The sequence below is a fragment of the Mytilus galloprovincialis genome, chromosome 3 (assembly GCF_965363235.1).
Source record: "Mytilus galloprovincialis chromosome 3, xbMytGall1.hap1.1, whole genome shotgun sequence".
NCBI lineage: Eukaryota > Metazoa > Mollusca > Bivalvia > Mytilida > Mytilidae > Mytilus > Mytilus galloprovincialis.
Genome location: NC_134840.1, coordinates 27,650,885 through 27,670,237, shown reverse-complemented (window position 1 = coordinate 27,670,237; position 19,353 = coordinate 27,650,885). Strand labels below are relative to the sequence as shown.

The window sequence follows — 19,353 nt, the reverse complement described above, 5'->3', positions numbered from 1 at the left end:
TGTTTATTTACATGTATACTGTGCACATTTTGCAGATATTGAAATATATTTAATAGACAACTTTCGAGTTCAATGCATTTCCTTCAAAAACTCTGGTTTTAGTGAACGTCATTTGTGCGTTTAGGGGCGTCGTCACTTCCATTCCAATGTTGAGCGAGTGGTTGGAAAACTGTAATTCTATATTGTACGAATTATTCGGGAAAATTGAATTCTCAAAATTGACCATCAGCATTGCTGTCATTAGGGAATTGTCATTAAGTACCTACAGATCAACCATTATTTCTAGTTTATCCTACACAATGATGATCACTTAGACGCTTGATGAATGTAAATAGTGCAGGGATAAAGGCGACCCCCTCTATCTGGTAAATGACGTCATTAAGGCGCGTATAATTGACGAGTTTTTTCCGGTGACGGATGAACTCGAAAGTGGTCTATTATGTTGAAAGACGTGCATAATGTCATGAATGTCAAATAATAAAAAGACTGATACTAACTTTTACAAAACAGGTGCAATTTGGGTACCATGAGGTACCTAACAAGAGTAGATAAACTAAAAAAACCCACTAAACTCTTATTTCTAAATGGATGAATTTTACATATTGGGTAGCAAAAAGGGGGCATTTTACACTTTTTGAAAACAAATAATGCCTTTTAAGAAATTGAATAGAAATTTGTAATGTTTCATACTTTGACCATATTGACATAGAATAGATTATATGCAAATATAAAAAATGTAATCTTCGCTTTCCAAGGGTTACGATCCACTAACCTTCTCTCCACCCATGGAGGGTTAGAGAGAGAATTTCGGATCCATAAGGTAATGATTTTCATTGGTTGCATCCAATCAAAAAGCTCCAATAACATGATCATGTGTAAATGTAAAAAATGTAGGTAAACACAATTGTGTGCTGATTATGCAACAAGTCTTTAACCCTCAAAACATATGACAATATTCAGTGACAATTTACAGCCGATTTCATTGTAGGCAAAGGTAATATCTTAGGTTAGCTTGCTTGCTAGCTGAACGGTAAAGTCATTATTCGGTAAGGTATACTACCCTCCTTTGAACGTAGCCTAGTCCTACAGACAGATACATGTAGATTGGTTATCTGTCGAAGTAGTCTACTCTTAAAGGAGGGTTGTTAACCTAACCTAATAATGACTTCACAGTTCAGCTAGCAAGCAAGCTAACCAAAGCTATTACCTTTGCCTACACACTCAATGGAATTGGCTGTAAATGTTTTTAATCAACTTATATAGAATTTGAAGTTCCTGTGTATGTTTCTTGCACAAATGTTGGAATGTCAACGTATATTTTTGTTCCTGTTTTACAAAGTTTGTAGACTCGTGACACTACTGTGTTTTCAATCCACAATGTAAGAGAGAGTGCAAGAGCTACCATTAGTCAAGAATATTGTATTTGGAATGGGCCTGACATTAATCAACTGATAGATGGCACAACATTGTATTCACAAATGTTGGCTCAATCTGCCAAGGGTGGAGAGAAGGGGAGTGGATTGTAACCCTTGGCTAGCAAAGACAGCAAATAACACGATAATGCAATTCAGTTAAGTGTGCTGTATTTATACTGTTACAGTATATACAGTCAAACCTGCTTAAAGGACAAGCTGTATTAAGCAAAAACCTGTGTCAAAAGACCACCAATTTTAGATCCCTCTGTAGTACATTTCATATAAATTGAAACTGTATTAAAAGACCACCCGTCTTAAGAGACCACTTTTTCTCTCTCCCTTAAGTGGTCTCTTAATACAGGTTGTATATGGCAATTAGAATAGAATCTGAACAACTGGCAAAATGTCCCTTTACTCTATTACTCTAGGCTTTATATAAGATGCAGAAGTTTTCTTTACATTTAACTCTTAACCATTGTTAACTTGATATATAAATGTTACAGCTTTGAATTTTCTCTTTAGTTCCAGGTAGAAAAATACCAAAATGCCTTTCAAATTACCTTTCTTAAGTTCAACAAGAAAACATAAAGGACAAGATTATGATAAGTTAAAGAGTGACTGTAGGAGTAAAGGAAATTTGTTCATTGACACAGAATTTCCTCCGGATGATAGATCTGTGTTTCACACACAAGGAAAGTTAGCAGGTGTTGTATGGAAAAGACCTAAGGTAAGAGATTAGAATAGGGAGTCAAGCTTTTGTAAAATGGTCAGTAAGACAAGATCTATAAATGAGTCAATATACAGTAGTCAGAGTTATTATATACATGCATTGGTTCAAGAATTGGATAAACATTATTTTTCTCCAGTCACTCGTTTCATATATGACTTTAATTATCTTAATTTATTTGACACTTTTGCCTTCCACCTTGAAAACTATTGATATAAAGAAAATTAAAAAAGTCAAAAATGATAAAATAACAAGACTAAATATATTAAAAATGTAACATGGTCAAATCTTGGTTATACTGCCTTTAAATGAAGATTTTGGTTGAGATTTTTGTGTTTTTGCATAAACACAAGACAAAGTCTACACATAAGTCACATACATGTAGCTGCAATCACACCTCCTCTCCATATTGGAGTTATTGCCCTAATTTCAGATTCTCAACTTTTTGCATTTTTGACAAAACCTATAGTAGAGTGAAACGGTAAACCACAAAAATGTCTATAATTTAGAGAGTCCATGGACATATCTGTATAATTCTCTTTTTAGTACCCTACTGATGAGGTGAAGGGGACTTTTGGTTTGCACTCCATCTGTCTGTCGGTCCATTAGTCAGTCAAGAAAATCAGTCTCCCACAATTTTTTTCTTCATGCTTGAAGATATTGATTTGATATTGGGAATGCTGTTTCATCATGACAAGCAGTTACGTGTACACTGTTCAGATCAAGTTCAAATTTTGAGAAAATTCACTCAAATAATCAGTTTTCCACACTTTTTTTCATCATGCTTGAAGATGTTGATTTAATAATTGGCACATTGTTTTATCATGACAAGTTGCAGATCAAGTTTGAATTTTGTACTGTTCTGATGATTTTGTGCAGAAATATGGTACTTGGGTGTTCTTTTTTACTCAAATTATCAGTTTTCACACTTTTTTTGTGTCATGCTTGAAGATATTGATTTGGTAATTGGTATACAGTTTATAATCATGACAAGTTACAGAACAAGTACGAGTTTTGTTTTGTTCTGATGATTTTGTGCAGAGTTATGGTCCTTGGACTTAAATATTCAGTTTTCTTAAATAGACACCTTTTTAGCTCAAACTTGGCCACAATCATCATTGGGGTATCTAGTTTAAAAAATGTGTGGCGTGACCCGGCCAACCAACCAAGATGGCCGCCACGGCTAAAAATAGAACATAGTGGTAAAATGCAGTTTTTGGCTTATAACTCAAAAACCAAAGCATTTAGAGCAAATCTGACATGGGGTAAAAATGTTTATCAGGTCAAGATCTATCTGCCCTGAAATTTTCAGATGAATCGGTCAATCGGTTGTTGGGTTGCTGCCCCTGAATTGGTAATTTTGAGGAAATTTTGCTGTTTTTGGCTATTATCTTGAATATTATTATAGATAGAGATAAATTGTAAACAGCAATAATGTTCAGCAAAGTAAGATCTACAAATAAGTCAACAAGACCAAAATGGTCCAAAATGGTCAGTTGACCCGTTTAGGAGTTATTGCCCTTTATAGTCAATTTTTAACCATTTTTCGTAAATTAAAGTAATCTTTTACAAAAATCTTCTCCTCTGAAACTACTGGGCCAAATTAATCCAAACTTGGCCACAATCATCTTTGGGGTATATAGTTTAAAAAATGTGTGGCGTGACCTGGTCAACCAACCAAGATGGCCGTCACCGCTAAAAATAGAACATAGGGGTAAAATGCAGTTTTTGGCTTATAACTCAAAAACCAAAGCATTTTGAGGAAATCTGACAGGGATAAAAATGTTTATCAGGTCAAGATCTATCTGCCCTGAAATTTTCAGATGAATTGGTCAATCGGTTGTTGGGTTGCTGCCCCTGAATTGGTAATTTTGAGGAAATTTTGCTGTTTTTGGTTATTATCTTGAATATTATTATAGATAGAGATAAATTGTAAACAGCAATAATGTTCAGCAAAGTAAGATCTACAAATAAGTCAACATGACCAAAATGGTCAGTCGACCCCTTTAGGAGTTATTGCCCTTTATAGTCAATCTTTAATCATTTTTCATAAATCTAAGTAATCTTTTACAAAATCTCCACTGAAACTACTAGGCCACAATCATCTTTGGGGTATCTAGTTTGAAAAATGTGTCCGATGACCTGGCCATTCAACCAAGATGGCCAACACGGCTAAAAATAGAACATAGGGGTAAAATGCAGTTTTTGGCTTATAACTATGAAACCAAAGCATCTAGAGCAAATCTGACAAGAAGTTAAATTGTTAATCAAGTCGATATCTATCTGCCCTGAATTTTTCAGATGAATTGGACAACTGGTTGTTGGGTTGCTGCTCTCCAATTGGTAATTTTGCCGTTTTTGGTTATCTTGAATACTATTATAGATAGCGATAAACTGTAAACAGCAATAATGTTCAGCAAAGTAAGATCTACAAATAAGTCAACATGACCTAAATGGTCAATTGACCCCTTAAGGAGTTATTGCCCTTTATAGTCAATTTTTAACAATTTTCATTAATTTGGTAAATTTATGTAAATTTTTACCAAATATAGTTCTCTGTTACTAATGGGTAAAGTTCATTATAGATATAATTGTAAGAAGCAAAATCGTTCAGTAAAGTAAGAACTTCAAACACATCACCATCACCAAAATACAATTTTGTCATGAATCCATTTGTGTCCTTTGTTTAATATGCACATAGACCAAGGTGAGCGACACAGGCTCTTTAGAGCCTCTAGTTTTTTTTGGTCATGTTTGAAGATATTGACTTGATGTTTGTTATATATAGTTTACCCCATAACATGTTATAGATCAAGTTAAACATTTTGTTCCAGTACAATTAATATTTAACCGGTAGGGGCCATGCAATACTCTCAGAATGCTTGTTTTAAATGAAATCCACTACAGTTATACTGACTTTAAACACAAGATTGAAGAGAGGAAAATTATACTAAACAAGTCACTGCCTTTTAAAGATATGTTATGTTTAACTAATTATTTCAACTGATACAATTTATAATTATAGGTATATTATTGTTATTAGAATATACGGTTTACCTGTTCATAATATCAGTTATTGAATACAATAATGTACATGTATGTTTATCATCAACATAAAGATTTAAAAAGACCAATTCAGTTCAATCAAGATTAGATTATTGACCATTAGATTTTAGTGTTCCTTTACACTTGACTGTTTTAAATATCTATGATATATCACCAGTATAGTTTATAGGTCATCTTTACATCCATATAAAACAGTCCTCTTGAAAATTTAAAAATTTTAAAAAAAAAATGCTTCCCTTTGAATGCATTTCATGACCATGACTAACACATGTTTGTCCTAACTGATTTTGTTAGGAACTCACTCTAACTCATTCTGGTTAACTTTATTGTGTACATGTATTAGATTTTAGCGAGAGAAATTTATGTATTACTGAAAAATTATTACACCAGGGTTTTCGATATCACAAACTGGTCAAAACATTTACTAAATTTTATCACCGGTATAAGGAAATAATTCGTAAATATAACTCAACATGCAGACATCTTATACGTTCAGGTATTTCACATCCAAAATTTTATGGAAATATTCTTTATAAAGCACAAAAATGTCAGTATTCTCCTCAGAAACTAACAAAACCTTTAAATAGACTTATTAAAAGGGGATATAGTTACGATACTGTTGTCAGGTCATTAAAGATTGCATATTTTGGCTTTAACATTGATTCACTGATAGGGTCTTTGCATCGGAACTAAACACATTTATTTCTAAAAAAACAGTTGTTGGCATGACACGGGTTATGTTCTCATATATTTCATGATAGTATGATACTAAACCCCTAACGGGAGGGATTGTACCTGATATTCATATGATGAAGACATAATCTTTCAATCACTTTAATTGAGGTCTGGAGCTGGCATGTCAGTTAACTGCTAGTAGTCTGTTGTTATTTATGTATTATTGTCATTTTATTTATTTTCTTTTGTTACATCTTTTGACATCAGACTCGGACTTCTCTTGAACTGAATTTTAATGTGCGTATTGTTATTCTTTTAATTTCTACATTGGCTAGAGGTATAGGGGGAGGGTTGAGATCTCATAAACATGTTTAACCCCGCCGCAATTTTGCGCCTGTCCCAAGTCAGGAGCCTCTGGCCTTTGTTAGTCTTGTATGATTTTAAATTTTAGTTTCTTGTGTATAATTCGGAGTTTAGTATGACGTCCATTATCACTGTACTATTATGCATATTTTAGGGGCCAGCTGAAGGACACCTACGGGTGCGGGAATTCTCGCTACATTGAAGACCCATTGGTTGCCTTCGTCTGTTGTTTGCTCTATGGTCGGGTGGTTGTCGCTTTGACATATTCACCATTTCCTTTCTCAATTTTATGTAATGAAAATTCAGCGCATTTTCTCATGAACTACAAATCATAAGCTTCAGAAATTTGGTTACAGGCTTCTTGTGAACATGCTTTACTGTGTGGTGCAATTTTACCTGGGCCAACAAAGGTAAAACCGGTCTAGTAACCTCTGGAATGCATCTGTCAGTCTGAAAAGAAATCCCATTAAAGTTTATTGTCTTCTAACTGGAGGGAGTGATTTAATATTTGGTCTGCAGCTTGATAGTGTTTAGTTGTAGCGATTTATCCATTTTTACATCTGATTTATCCATTTTTACATCTGCAAGGTGTTCTTTTCCTATTTGAAAATAGTTTTGAAATTTTATAACACCAATTGAACAAAGAAAATGTTTGCTTTAACCAACACATTTCATGGGCCCAAAATATGCCTATCCTTGCAGAAAAACCTTAGTATTCTGACACGCTGCTTAATCTGACATCTTTTCTGGTCCCCCCAGTGTGTTGGATAACACAGACAGGTTATACTGTATCTGAATATTTAGTATCTCTCCTAAAGAGGCATGGTTTGTGAATCAGCTGTTTTTACAAAGTGCAGCCAATAGCTGTGGTATCTTTATTCATTTTTGTTATCACCCTTTTGAAGTCTAAAATATAATTAAGTGACTGTTAATTGAATTCAGGTCCTGTCTCTTAGTGATTTTTTTATTAAACAAAGATGATTATAAACAAATTTATAGAAAGTATGGAACATTTGTGGTATCTCTATTGATTTTCCTATTCCAAGTCAGTTTAAATATGTAGTGAAATCAATTGATTATCATGATCACTTTAAGCCAAAGACAAACATGTAAGAAAACAACATCTTAATTGGTCCTTCCTTTAAAAATCCTCATTTGCACTAGCAGAGAGAGCCCTAGAGGATTGCATTTGTTTTCCAAAGATGTAAAAAAAAAACTGTACATTATGCATCTGTTCAAATTAGATTTCTAAAAAGAAATGAGTGGGAGTTGTTACAGATATTCTTACTTTAAAGATTTAAAATCCTTTTAATCTATGTGAACCTAACTTAAGATGGTCAAATGAACTTCTAATTTGTCAGTAAAATGATTTTAAATATATAGACTTGAAGGTATTAATCATTTACACCCACATAACACAGAACAAATGATAAATATTTTATGTGGGCTTGTTTATAATCACTATAAAAACACAAGTTTACAGTTGAGTGATGTTAGATAGTTAATGAGTTACTATGACATAGTTTACCTGTAGTGTATATAACTGTTAAAAAGTATTGTTACACAAGCTATACATTTACAGCTGTTTCCAAGATCATCAAAAAATCAATTTTGAAAACTGATATTTTATTGTGTGTATTATATAGAAAACATGTCTTTTTATCACTATGAAACATACAATAGGTTTAAAAAAAAAAAATGATTGAACTTTTAAATGCAGATAACTTTTCACTAGCAGTATTTCTTATATATAGTGCTATTAATCCTTATCTCCTTTAATTTCAATGAACAGTTCTGAAGTAAGGTGGATTAATTTATTTTCGTGGGTACCAATTTTCTTGGATTGAGGATAAATTGTGTTTATGTGGATATTTCATTTTGTGACATGTCCAAAGTTTGGTGACATGGCCAAAGTTTGCATATAAGCCTATAGACATTTTGTACTTTATTGAACATTTAAAGTCATAGTTCACCTATATATATATATATATATATATATACACATGAAAAAAAAATGTTATCCCACAAATAACAAAAGACATAATAAACAAAGGAATACTGCAAAATATGAATATTTTGAAAATATCTCAACATAAAAAACAAAGTAAAACTAACTTCTTGAAACAAATGATTAACAAATGTAAGGTTTTGATTATATAAAAAAAAACAAAAAAAAAAAAAAAAAAACAGCACTATTGCAATGATGGGTTCTTATTAATTATGTTATTTCATATTTGTGCTTGTATTTTCCCCAGATATTAAGCTCTCTGATAAGACACATAGATTTAAATTTATTTCATAACATTGAAAAAAACAAGGTTTGGGGGGAGGGGGGAGGATCTATAAATACTTTACCAAAAAAAACAACATAATTTTTTAAATGTTGGAGATGCCATTTTCATTTTGGCACTAATGCAGTACATTGTTATTGCAACATGTTTTGCAGCTACATGTATTTTAGCCATACATCTAAACTTTATAGGAATTGCCAGTTCAGTAATAAATTAGAAAGCCTATGTCTTTATTTGCCTCAAGTTTTATGCAGTTGATTCAGTGTGTCTGAATACATAGCATGCATGCTTTCCATGGTAACTGCTTTCAAATTGAACTGTTTTAATCAATGACTTTGGTTATATTTCACGAAATTTTAGATTTTGACTTATCATTAGCAACATGTATATTAAAGTTGTATTTATTATTATCTGCCCTGCTATTGTATTTTATGCCAGGAAGTGACTGAAGTTTTTATTAAGTCTTATATTTAGGTCAATATCCAAGAAACCAGTGAAATGGTATCAATGACATGGCTCTACAACATTCTTTTAAACATTTGATAAAATCATAATTATTTAAGAGATCCCAAACATGAGGCTGTCATAAATAGCATTTTTGAAGAGTTTTTTTTTATGACAGACACAAGAAAGGTGACAAACATGTAACTATATAGTCACCCAGAATGGTTGAAGTGATATAGCTTCTTTTAAAGCACATATCTAGTATCCTCATTCATGAGGTTAATTATTTGGTCATTTTCAGTTTAGTAATAAACAAAATATAATAAATAGTATTTCTGCTAAGCCTATATATTAAGTTAAACTTCTATCATTGTAGCAAATATGTGACAATCCAAAGTTGTTTGTAGAGGGCGCCAGCGCTGGTGATGTGACTCAAGGTCGAATTGGTAACTGCTGGTTTGTTTCTGCAGCTTCCTGTTTAGCACAGAATAAAGAAATTTGGCACAATGTAAGTGTTCTGTTTTAATCAACTCTGGTTCTGTCTAAAACAAAACAGAGGAAAGCCTGAACCAATTAAACACAATTATACTGTCTGTAACACACCTTGTATCATAGAGTTTTAATATTTTAAAAGCCTGATTGTAGGAATATTCAATTAATTTGAAAGATTCCAATAATACAAAACTTCTTGAAATAATTGAATGAACAAATTATGTTGTTGGGTTGCTTTGTTGATTCTAATTTTTGGAACATATTCATGTTGGAAGTGAAACTATAATGAAAGAATTAACATAAAATATGTAAATGTCTTTGCAGGTAATTCCTAACTACAAGGAGCAGGACTGGAATGACGATAAGCCAAATGATTATCAAGGAATATTTTACTTCCGTTTCTGGAGATATGGTGAATGGTTGGAAGTTGTTATTGATGACTTTCTACCCACAGTAAATGATGAGCTGATATTCATTCACTCACAGTCCAAGAATGAGTTCTGGAGTGCCTTATTAGAGAAAGCTTATGCCAAGTATGTTGACTAAATTTAAGCTCCAAATGATAGAAGTAATAGTGACATAGTTTGAAGGTCCAATGGCAGATTGGCTTGAAGATTGATTGTTTTTGGTTTAACATCTATTGGTAATAATGACATGCATGTTCAGTACAAGAAACTCTTAGCAATTAGTAAAATAGGAAGGGTCCTGTGGATGTGACAACAAGGTAAAAGAAAATTCATATTGCTACTTGAAAAAATGATATGATTGGTACAAAACTTTATTTTGCCTTACAACCAGCCTTCTACAGACCCTTTAAATAGACATGGCACTCTATCACAAGAGGCATCATATTTAATTTCCCAATTGAAACCTGAGGTGGCTGTGTATTTTTATATCTTGCATTTATCCAAGTGGACACCCCACTCTGCTAGAGAAGTCCAGGCAAATATATTTCCATACCGGTTTTTGTTGAACCTGCAACTTTTGTTGCAGAAAACTAGACATAGGGATAGTGATCTGGCGGCTATGGTGGCGGTAGCGGCGGCAGCGGCGGCAGCTAACTTCTTAAAAGCTTTATATTTTAGAAGGTGGAAGACCTGGATGCTTCATACTTTGTATATGGATGCCTCATGTTAGGAAGTTTCCGTCAGTCACATGTTTAATGTCCTTTACCTCATTTTCATGGTTCAGTGACTACTAGCAAATGACTAGCAAAAAAAGTTCAGATTTTTTGTAATATTAAATTCTCATATTATAAGTAGTAGGATAACTATATTTGGTATGTGCGTACCTTGCAAGGTTCTTGTGCCCGTCAGACAGTTTTCACTTGACCTCAACCTCATTTCATGGATCAATGAACTAGGTTAAGTTTTGGTGGTCAAGTCCATATCTCAGATACTGTAAACAATAGGTATAGTATATTCGGTGTATGGAAGGACTGTAAGGTGTACATGTCAAACTGGCAGGTGTCATCTGACCTTGACCTCATTTTCATGGTTCAGTGGTTATAGTTAAGTTTTTATACGACCGCAAAAATTTAAATTTTTCGTCGTATATTGCTATCACGTTGGCGTCGTCGTCGTCGTCAGAATACTTTTAGTTTTCGCACTCTAACTTTAGTAAAAGTGAATAGAAATTGATGAAATTTTGACACAAGGTTTATGACCACAAAAGGAAGGTTGGGATTGATTTTGGGAGTTTTGGTCCCAACATTTTAGGAATTAGGGGCCAAAAAGGGGCCCAAATAAGCATTTTCTTGGTTTTCGCACTATAACTTTAGTTTAAGTGAATAGAAATCTATGAAATTTTGACACAAGGTTTATGACCACAAAAGGAAGGTTGGGATTGATTTTGGGAGTTTTGGTTCCAACAGTTTAGAATTAGGGGCCAAAAAAGGGCCCAAATAAGCATTATTCTTGGTTTTCGCACAATAACTTTAGTATAAGTAAATAGAAATCAGTGAAATTTAAACACAAGGTTTATGACCACAAAAGGAAGGTTGGGATTGATTTTGGGAGTTGAGGTCCCAACAGTTTAGGAATTAGGGGCCAAAAAGGGGCCCAAATAAACATTATTCTTGGTTTTCGCACCATAACTTAAGTATAAGTAAATAGAAATCTATGAAATTTAAACACAAGGTTTATGACCATAAAAGGAAGGTTGGGTTTGATTATGGGAGTTTTGGTCCCAACAGTTGAGGAATAAGGGGCCCAAAAGGGTCCAAAATTGAACTTTGTTTGATTTCATCAAAAATTGAATAATTGGGGTTCTTTGATATACTAAATCTAACTGTGTATGTAGATTCTTAATTTTTGGTCCCGTTTTCAAATTGGTCTACATTAACGTCCAAAGGGTCCAAAATTAAACTTAGTTTGATTTTAACAAAAATTGAATCCTTGGGGTTCTTTAACATGTTGAATCTAAAAATGTACTTAGATTTTTTATTATTGGCCCAGTTTTCAAGTTGGTCCAAATCGGGGTCCAAAATTAAACTTTGTTTGATTTCATCAAAAATTGAATAATTTGGGTTCTTTGATATGCCAAATCTAACTGTGTATGTAGATTCTTAATTTTTGGTCCCGTTTTCAAATTGGTCTACATTAAAGTCCAAAGGGTCCAAAATTAAACTAAATTTGATTTTAACAAAAATTGAATTCTTGGGCTTTTTTGATATGCTGAATCTAAACATGTACTTAGATTTTTGTTTATGGGCCCAGTTTTCAAGTTGGTTCAAATCAGGATCCAAAATTATTATTTTAAGTATTGTGCAATAGCAAGAAATTTTCAATTGCACAGTATTCAGCAATAGCAAGAAATCTTCAATTGCACAGTATTGTGCAATAGCAAGAAATTTTCAATTGCTCAGTATTGCGCAATATCAAGAAATCTTCAATTGCACAGTATTGTGCAATAGCAAATATTTTCAATTGCACAGTATTGCGCAATAGCCAGAAATATCTAATTGCACAATATTGTGCAATAGCAAGAAATTTTCAATTGATTGGAGTTATCTTTCTTTGTCCAGAATAGTAGTTGAGTCAACTTAAATCATTGTTTTATACAATATACAATGTATATTCACTTTTACTACCAACTGATAAATTAAAACAATCTTTACCATTCAGTGATTACAAGCACCTTTTGTTACATTTTAATATTTTATGATGTATTTAAATGAGTAGTTATTGTTGCAAACTCCATTAGAAATTTGAATTGAGATCAGTTTTGGAAAAAGGGAAAGGGGTATGTGAAAAAAAAATGTTGGGGGGGGGGGGGTGTTAAATTTTTCTCATTTCAGATTTCATAAATAAAAAGAAAATTTCTTCAAACATTTTTTTGAGAGGATTAATATTCAACAGCAAAGTGAATTGCTCAAAGGCAAAAAAAATATTTTAAGTTCATTAGACCACATTCATTCTGTGTCAGAAACCTATGCTGTGTCAACTATTTAATCACAATCCAAATTTAGAGCTGTATCCAGCTTGAATGTTGTGTCCATACTTGCCCAACCGTTCAGGGTTCAACCTCTGCGGTTGTATAAAGCTGCGCCCTGCGGAGCATCTGGTTGTGTTTTAGTCTGTTTTTCTTATACTGTATGCAGTAGGTCTACTATATTTGGTGTATGGAATGATTGTAAGGTGTACATGTCTAGCTGGCAGGTGTCATCTTACCTTGACCTCATTTTCATGGTTCAGTGGTCAAAGTTAAGTTTTTTGAGTTTTTAACTGGATTTTTGTGACAAAAATGTTGGTTATTGAATTGGGGATGTACGGCGGGCGGTCGGTCGGCAATCAAATGTTGTCCCTGCATCAACTCATGAACCGTTCAACCAAAGCTTTTAAAATTTTAATATGTTGTTACGTACAACTAAATGAAGGTCAAGTTCAATAAAGGCGATTTTGACTTTTACCGTTCAGGAGTTATGGTTCTAGAAAGATTGAAAAATGGAGTTTCCAGTCGTGTCCGTGCATTTACGCATGAAATGTTCTACCAAAGCTTCCCTAATTTTAATATGTTGTTACTGATGACAAAATAGAGGTCAAGTTCAATAATGACGATTTTGACTTTTACCGTTCAGGAGTTATGGTTCTTGAAAGATTGTAAAATGGTGTTTCCATTCACGTTGTTGCATTTACTCATGAACCATTCAATCTAAGCTTTTCAAATTTTAATATGTTGATACTGATGACAAAATGGAGGTCAAATTTGATATTGACGATTTTCACTTTCACCATTCATCAGTAATGGTTCTTGTGATATTGCCAGGACACAAATAAATGTTAATAAATCCGGTTTGCTGTCGTTGTGACAGCCTCTTGTTGTCTTTTTGTCGAGCCTTCGACTTTAGTCGAAAAAGCGAGACTAAGCGATCCTACATTCCGTCGTCGTCGGCGTCGTCGTCGTCGGCGGCGTCCACAAATATTCACTCTGTGGTTAAAGTTTTTGAAATTTTAATAACTTTCTTAAACTATACTGAATTTCTACCAAACTTGGACAGAAGCTTGTTTATGATTATAAGCAAGTATCCAGAAGTAAATTTTGTAAAAATAAAATTCCATTTTTTCCGTATTTTACTTATAAATGGACTTAGTTTTTCTGCGAGGAAAAATTACATTCACTCTGTGGTTAAAGTTTTTAAAATTTTAATAACTTTCATAAACTATCCTTGATTTGTACCAAACTAGGGGCAGAAGCTTGTTTATGATCATAAGATAGTATCAAGAAGAAAATTTTGTAAAAATGAATTTCCACTTTTCCATATTATACTTATAAATGGACTTAGTTTTTCTGCTAGGAAACATTACATTCACTCTGTGGTTAAAGTTTTTAAAATTTTAATAACTTTCATAAACTATCCTTGATTTGTACCAAACTTGGACAGAAGCTTGTTTATGATCATAAGATACTATCAAGAAGAAAATTTTGTAAAAATAAATTTCAACTTTTCCGTATTTTACTTATAAATGGACTTAGTTTTTTTGCCAGAAACAAAACATTCACCCTGTGGTTTAAGTTTTTAAAATTTTTATAATGTTCTTAAACTATCCTGAATTTCTAACAAACTTTGACAAAAGCTAATTGTTTCTGATCATAAGACATTATTCAGAAGTAAATTGTGTAAAAAAAAAATTCATTTTTTCCGTATTTTACTTACATTGACTTATAAATGGACTTAGTTTTTCTTCCAGTTAACATTACATACAGTCTGCAGTTAAAGTTTATAAAACATTTTTAAGATTCATAAACTATCCTGGATTTTTTTACCAAACTTGGAAGCTTCTTTCAATCAAAAGACAGTATCGAGAGGGAAATTTTTATTGATGTTTATCCTCATTTTTGTTGAGTCTGCGATTAACAGCAAAAGTAGGCGAGACACTGGGTTCCGTGGAACCCTTACGAATTTTTTTCTAATACTATATGCAAGGGTCAACTGTATTTGGTGTATGGAAATATTTTAGAGCTCCAGACAAGAATTCACAAATTGGGTTTTTTACCCACCATTTTCTTATATAATTGGGTGATAAAGTTTTTTAATTGCATAATCAATTCCAATTCACCCCTCATGTTAATATCAAATTGGGTTTTTCACCACCAAGCTCCTTAATGTATTGGGTTTTTTCATCAACACAATATTGAATATTTAGGCAATATCAACCCCAGATTTTTTTCCATCTTAAATATGTTTCTTTCTTTGTTTAGCTGTTTTATTTGGTTTAGGGTTAGGGTTAGGGATATTTGCTAGCTGTTTTATTTGATATATTCACTGAGGAGCAATTGTAGGTATAATTTGTGTTCCATATCAAACCTTCTGCAAGTTTTGTATTTTCTCATATAAACTGTAAAAAAACGGATATGTGTATTCACAGGCACTCGTCTTATACCTTTATATGATAAATTCTGAGACCAGTGCCTGTGTGTGTATTCATTAATTAACCGTAAAATGAAAAAAAAATAGTATATAAACTCTAATTATACTTTAATGTTTTTGTTTTATTCCAATTTTCATAAATCTGTGTTTAGTTGTCTTTTATTAGAACTTTTGGTTTCTGATGCTTTATCATGTCATAATTTATTTGGCCTTTCACTTTTTCCAACTGATTTCGTTTTTGAGGAAACCCTGTTTTTATTAGCAATGTTCTCGTTAAGGTACGCACACACCCCTGTGTGTTCGATGGACGCTTCCTTAAAACACTGGCTGAGTCTTGTTATCATCATAACTTTCCCTCAGCTATTCAAAAGAAGCAGAAAACATGCTTCTATTCAATATTTTTACCGGACACTCACTTTCGTTTTAATTCAATGTATGTTATGAGAAATCCCGAGCAATGCGAAAAAAATAAGACTACATGACACATGCTAATTGGATAAACGCCGAGAAGATCAAAATGTTTTCAAAAACACATGTACCTATTGAGCAACGGAAAACTCTAACAGGGACCCATTTCAGCTACTTGATGCAGGAATCTATTTTTAAAACGAAAGGAAATTTTCAATTATAAATATTATGGAAATAGTTTACGCGACGACTGTAAACAGATAAGGGTAAATAACGCAAATGGTAGCCAATAAAAGGGTTGAGAACTCATGGTTTTGGAATATAATTGGGTTTTCCTTTGAATTAATTGGGTTATTGAACCCTGCAATGGGCAATTGCATTGGGTTTTTGGTGGAAGAAGACTTCAAGTCTTCTGAAGACCTATGGTGCCGACTTTACAACCATTACAACCTCCGTATGCCGCATCTGTTTCTGCGCATTACAATTTTATAACAACTTCCGATTCTTGACACCGATTTTTACACATGATTAAGCATCTAATTCTTTTTATTTGTAAATTACGATTGAAAAACAATCACTATCGTAAATATGTACTCTTTTATTTATGTAAATTATTAGATTTCATCTCATCTACATGAACATTGTTTGTTTACTTGTAACCAGATGTTTTTAATGTAGATATTTGTAGTATGCATGCGTGAATTTGGATCAGGTCGAGTCGCCCTGTTTACATGTTCGCCCTTGGTCGGTTCGACCTGAGTTCTTTCGACCCTATAGTACGTTCGCCCTGTGTTCGTTCTCTTCACTCTTATCAAGGACGTTTTATAATACGTCCTTGCATACATTAAAAAATATTAAAAACCGTTTAAAAAAACTCTCAAACACGATTTAGTGAAAATCATCTGTTCCTTATTTTGTTCCCAAGGTTAAACAATTGTGTTCAGCCAATCAAATTCTGTGTTTCTCATGATCAAATTAATAAGCCAATCAAAAACGTTTTCTCTGAAGATTATTCTAACATGCTAGATTTTGAACTTTGTTGTTTTCATCTTGTAAAATCGTGAACATGGCACTGCCGCAGGTAAATTTACATCTGCAAAAAGGGTTCTTACACAGCTTAAGGATAAAAGCATGGCTGATTGACAAAATTCAATGATGCAGTACTACCATAAAGATAATACTGAATAGTAGTTTTTTCACTAATTTATGGACATAATACGTTATTTTTGTATTTAATTAAATCATTTAAAGCACAATGTACTATTCTTTATTTCACAAAGACAAACAAACAGGTTGGGACAACCCCCCCCCCCCCCCCCCCCATTATGAGTGGTGTCCATTAAATGAAGGACTGTCCCCTAAAACAAGAGGTCATTTTACTGTTGAAAAAAAAGAAAGATTATTTTTAAGATTTTTAACTCAAAAATGGGAAAATTCATTACATTTGGAACAACTTTTCAAATTAATAAAGAAGATATAAGTTTAGAAACATCACAAAATTCTTTTGACATGTTTTGACCATTTAATACTTTATAGATGCATAGTTCTTGGGGAAAGTTTCATCAAATAATATGAATATAAAGGTGCTCATTTTTTACAGTGGGTTGTTATGTTTTTCCCCTCATTTAGAGTGTTGTTCCCAACCTGTAAAATGTCCATCTTTGTGCATAATTCAAAATTGGAAATTTCAACAAGCATCATATATTCTTACACAAGAAAATAAACCCTGGTCTGCTAGTTACGTGATAATTTTTTCTACTGATTTAATAACTAGAATCATGCAAACAGACTTAAGAAAAAGGCATGTAAGCTCATCATACAAATATGACACTTTTTCTAGACAATCCAGATTGTGCAAAATACTTCGCTAAAAATTGTAACCTTTAAAATTGTTGTCGCGCACCCCCATGAGAACTTTCAAAAGTTGGCAGGTATGTAACAAGTCTTACTATTTTAATGCCCCATTTATGGGCATTATGTTTTCTGGTCTATCAGTCCTTCCTGCTTCAGGTTAAATTTTATGGTCGAGGTAGTTTTTGATGAAGTTGAAATTTAATCAACTTGAAACTTAGTACACATGTGTTTCTTATGATATGATCTTTCTAATTTTTCTGCCAAATTAAAGATTATACCTAATTTTCTCAGTCCACTTAACATAGAAAATGATTGTACGGATGGGAAATCCATGTACTTATGCCACATTCTTGTTTGAAGAAAAAAATATGTCATAACGATAATGGAACAAAGCAGGCTGGGTTAGTGGGCTGCTTTTATGGTAATTCAAGTTACCTTTTATTCACTTTCTTCCACCTCAGAGCTATCAGCTCTTTGATTTATTATTTGTATTGCGTGATCACGCAAATACGCAGCTTACCTGGAGCTCAGAGTTCTCGCTAAGGATTTTTGAAGGTGAGTCCAGGGACTCGTCATTTTTTGCCATGGTGAGTCCAATAGCAAGTAGAAGATATTTTATTACAATATAATGTAATATTTTAGTCTCCAGGGCCTAACAGATCAATGAAATGACATTAAATTAAGATTGCTTTTAAACTTTTGCTTTAAAATGATGATATTTATGTTTATTTGTGTTCAGTTTATACAAAATATTTCAATCTTAATGCATCTGTGGACTCATCAGTTTTGAAAATGGTGAGTCCAGACAGATTTTGATGAGTCCAGGACTCATGGACTCACCTTAGCGAGAACCCTGTCAGTGGAGCTCTGTATATGTCAGTCGTGCAGTTTTTATTTGACCTTGACCTCATTTTCACGGTTCATTGTTCAGTGTTTAGTTTTTGTGTTTTTTGGTCTGTTTTTCTTAAACCATAAGCAATACGTCAACTATATTTGTTGTATGGAAGGATTGTTAGCTGTACATGCCTGCCTGGCATGGTTAATCTGAACTTGACCTCATTTCCTGTTTCATTGGTCAATGTTTAGTTTTCTTGGTTAATGTTAAGTTTATGTGACAGTTGTGATAAAGCTTTATGTTTATGACCATCAACATAATATTTATGATTAGTAAAGAAGGCGAGACATTTCAGCGTGTCTTGTTACCTTTTGGGGGGTTTGGCTTGAAGAGGATAGATTTGTGAAATTGCAACCACTTTTTGATGAAAAGATTGCATTCTAAACCCTTATATGTCTGAATTGAATTGGAGTCTTTGGATGACACCATGGCCAATATGGAATAGGGCATGTTATAATCTATACATACTATATTTAGATCGGGTATTATTTATCAATCTTATTTACACCTACATCATACTGTATTTAGATGTTTATTATTTAAAAATCTTGTTGACCATACATTATACTATATATTTAGATTGTTTGGGTGTTATGAAGCTTTAGATGGTGGAGACTTAGGTGAAGCATTGGAGGATTTCACTGGCGGTGTATCAGAACAGATTGATATGGTGAAACTGGGTGTAGCTGATAATCCTGAAGAAAGGGCAACACTTTATAAAAAATTTGGGAAAGAAATGGATAGAAACTCACTAATGGCAGCATCCATTCCTGTAAGTTATTAGAGTTTTGAGAATGAATATATTACAATATACAAATACATTACAATATATACAAAAGCATCTCTATAAAAAA

At 33.0% G+C, this 19,353-nt stretch overlaps 1 protein-coding gene across 1 annotated transcript in view; it reads left to right on the top strand.

Annotated features, from left to right (window-relative positions):
* The window catches only part of LOC143067594 (calpain-5-like), a 40,259-nt gene that overhangs the window by 3,243 nt on the left and 17,663 nt on the right, over positions 1-19,353 (top strand). Inside the window, exons 2-5 of the mRNA XM_076240948.1 lie at positions 1,938-2,142; positions 9,358-9,489; positions 9,798-10,006; positions 19,079-19,271. Coding sequence (XP_076097063.1) covers positions 1,960-2,142; positions 9,358-9,489; positions 9,798-10,006; positions 19,079-19,271 — 717 coding nt within the window. The 5' untranslated portion in view covers positions 1,938-1,959. The remainder of the gene's footprint in view (positions 1-1,937; positions 2,143-9,357; positions 9,490-9,797; positions 10,007-19,078; positions 19,272-19,353) is intronic.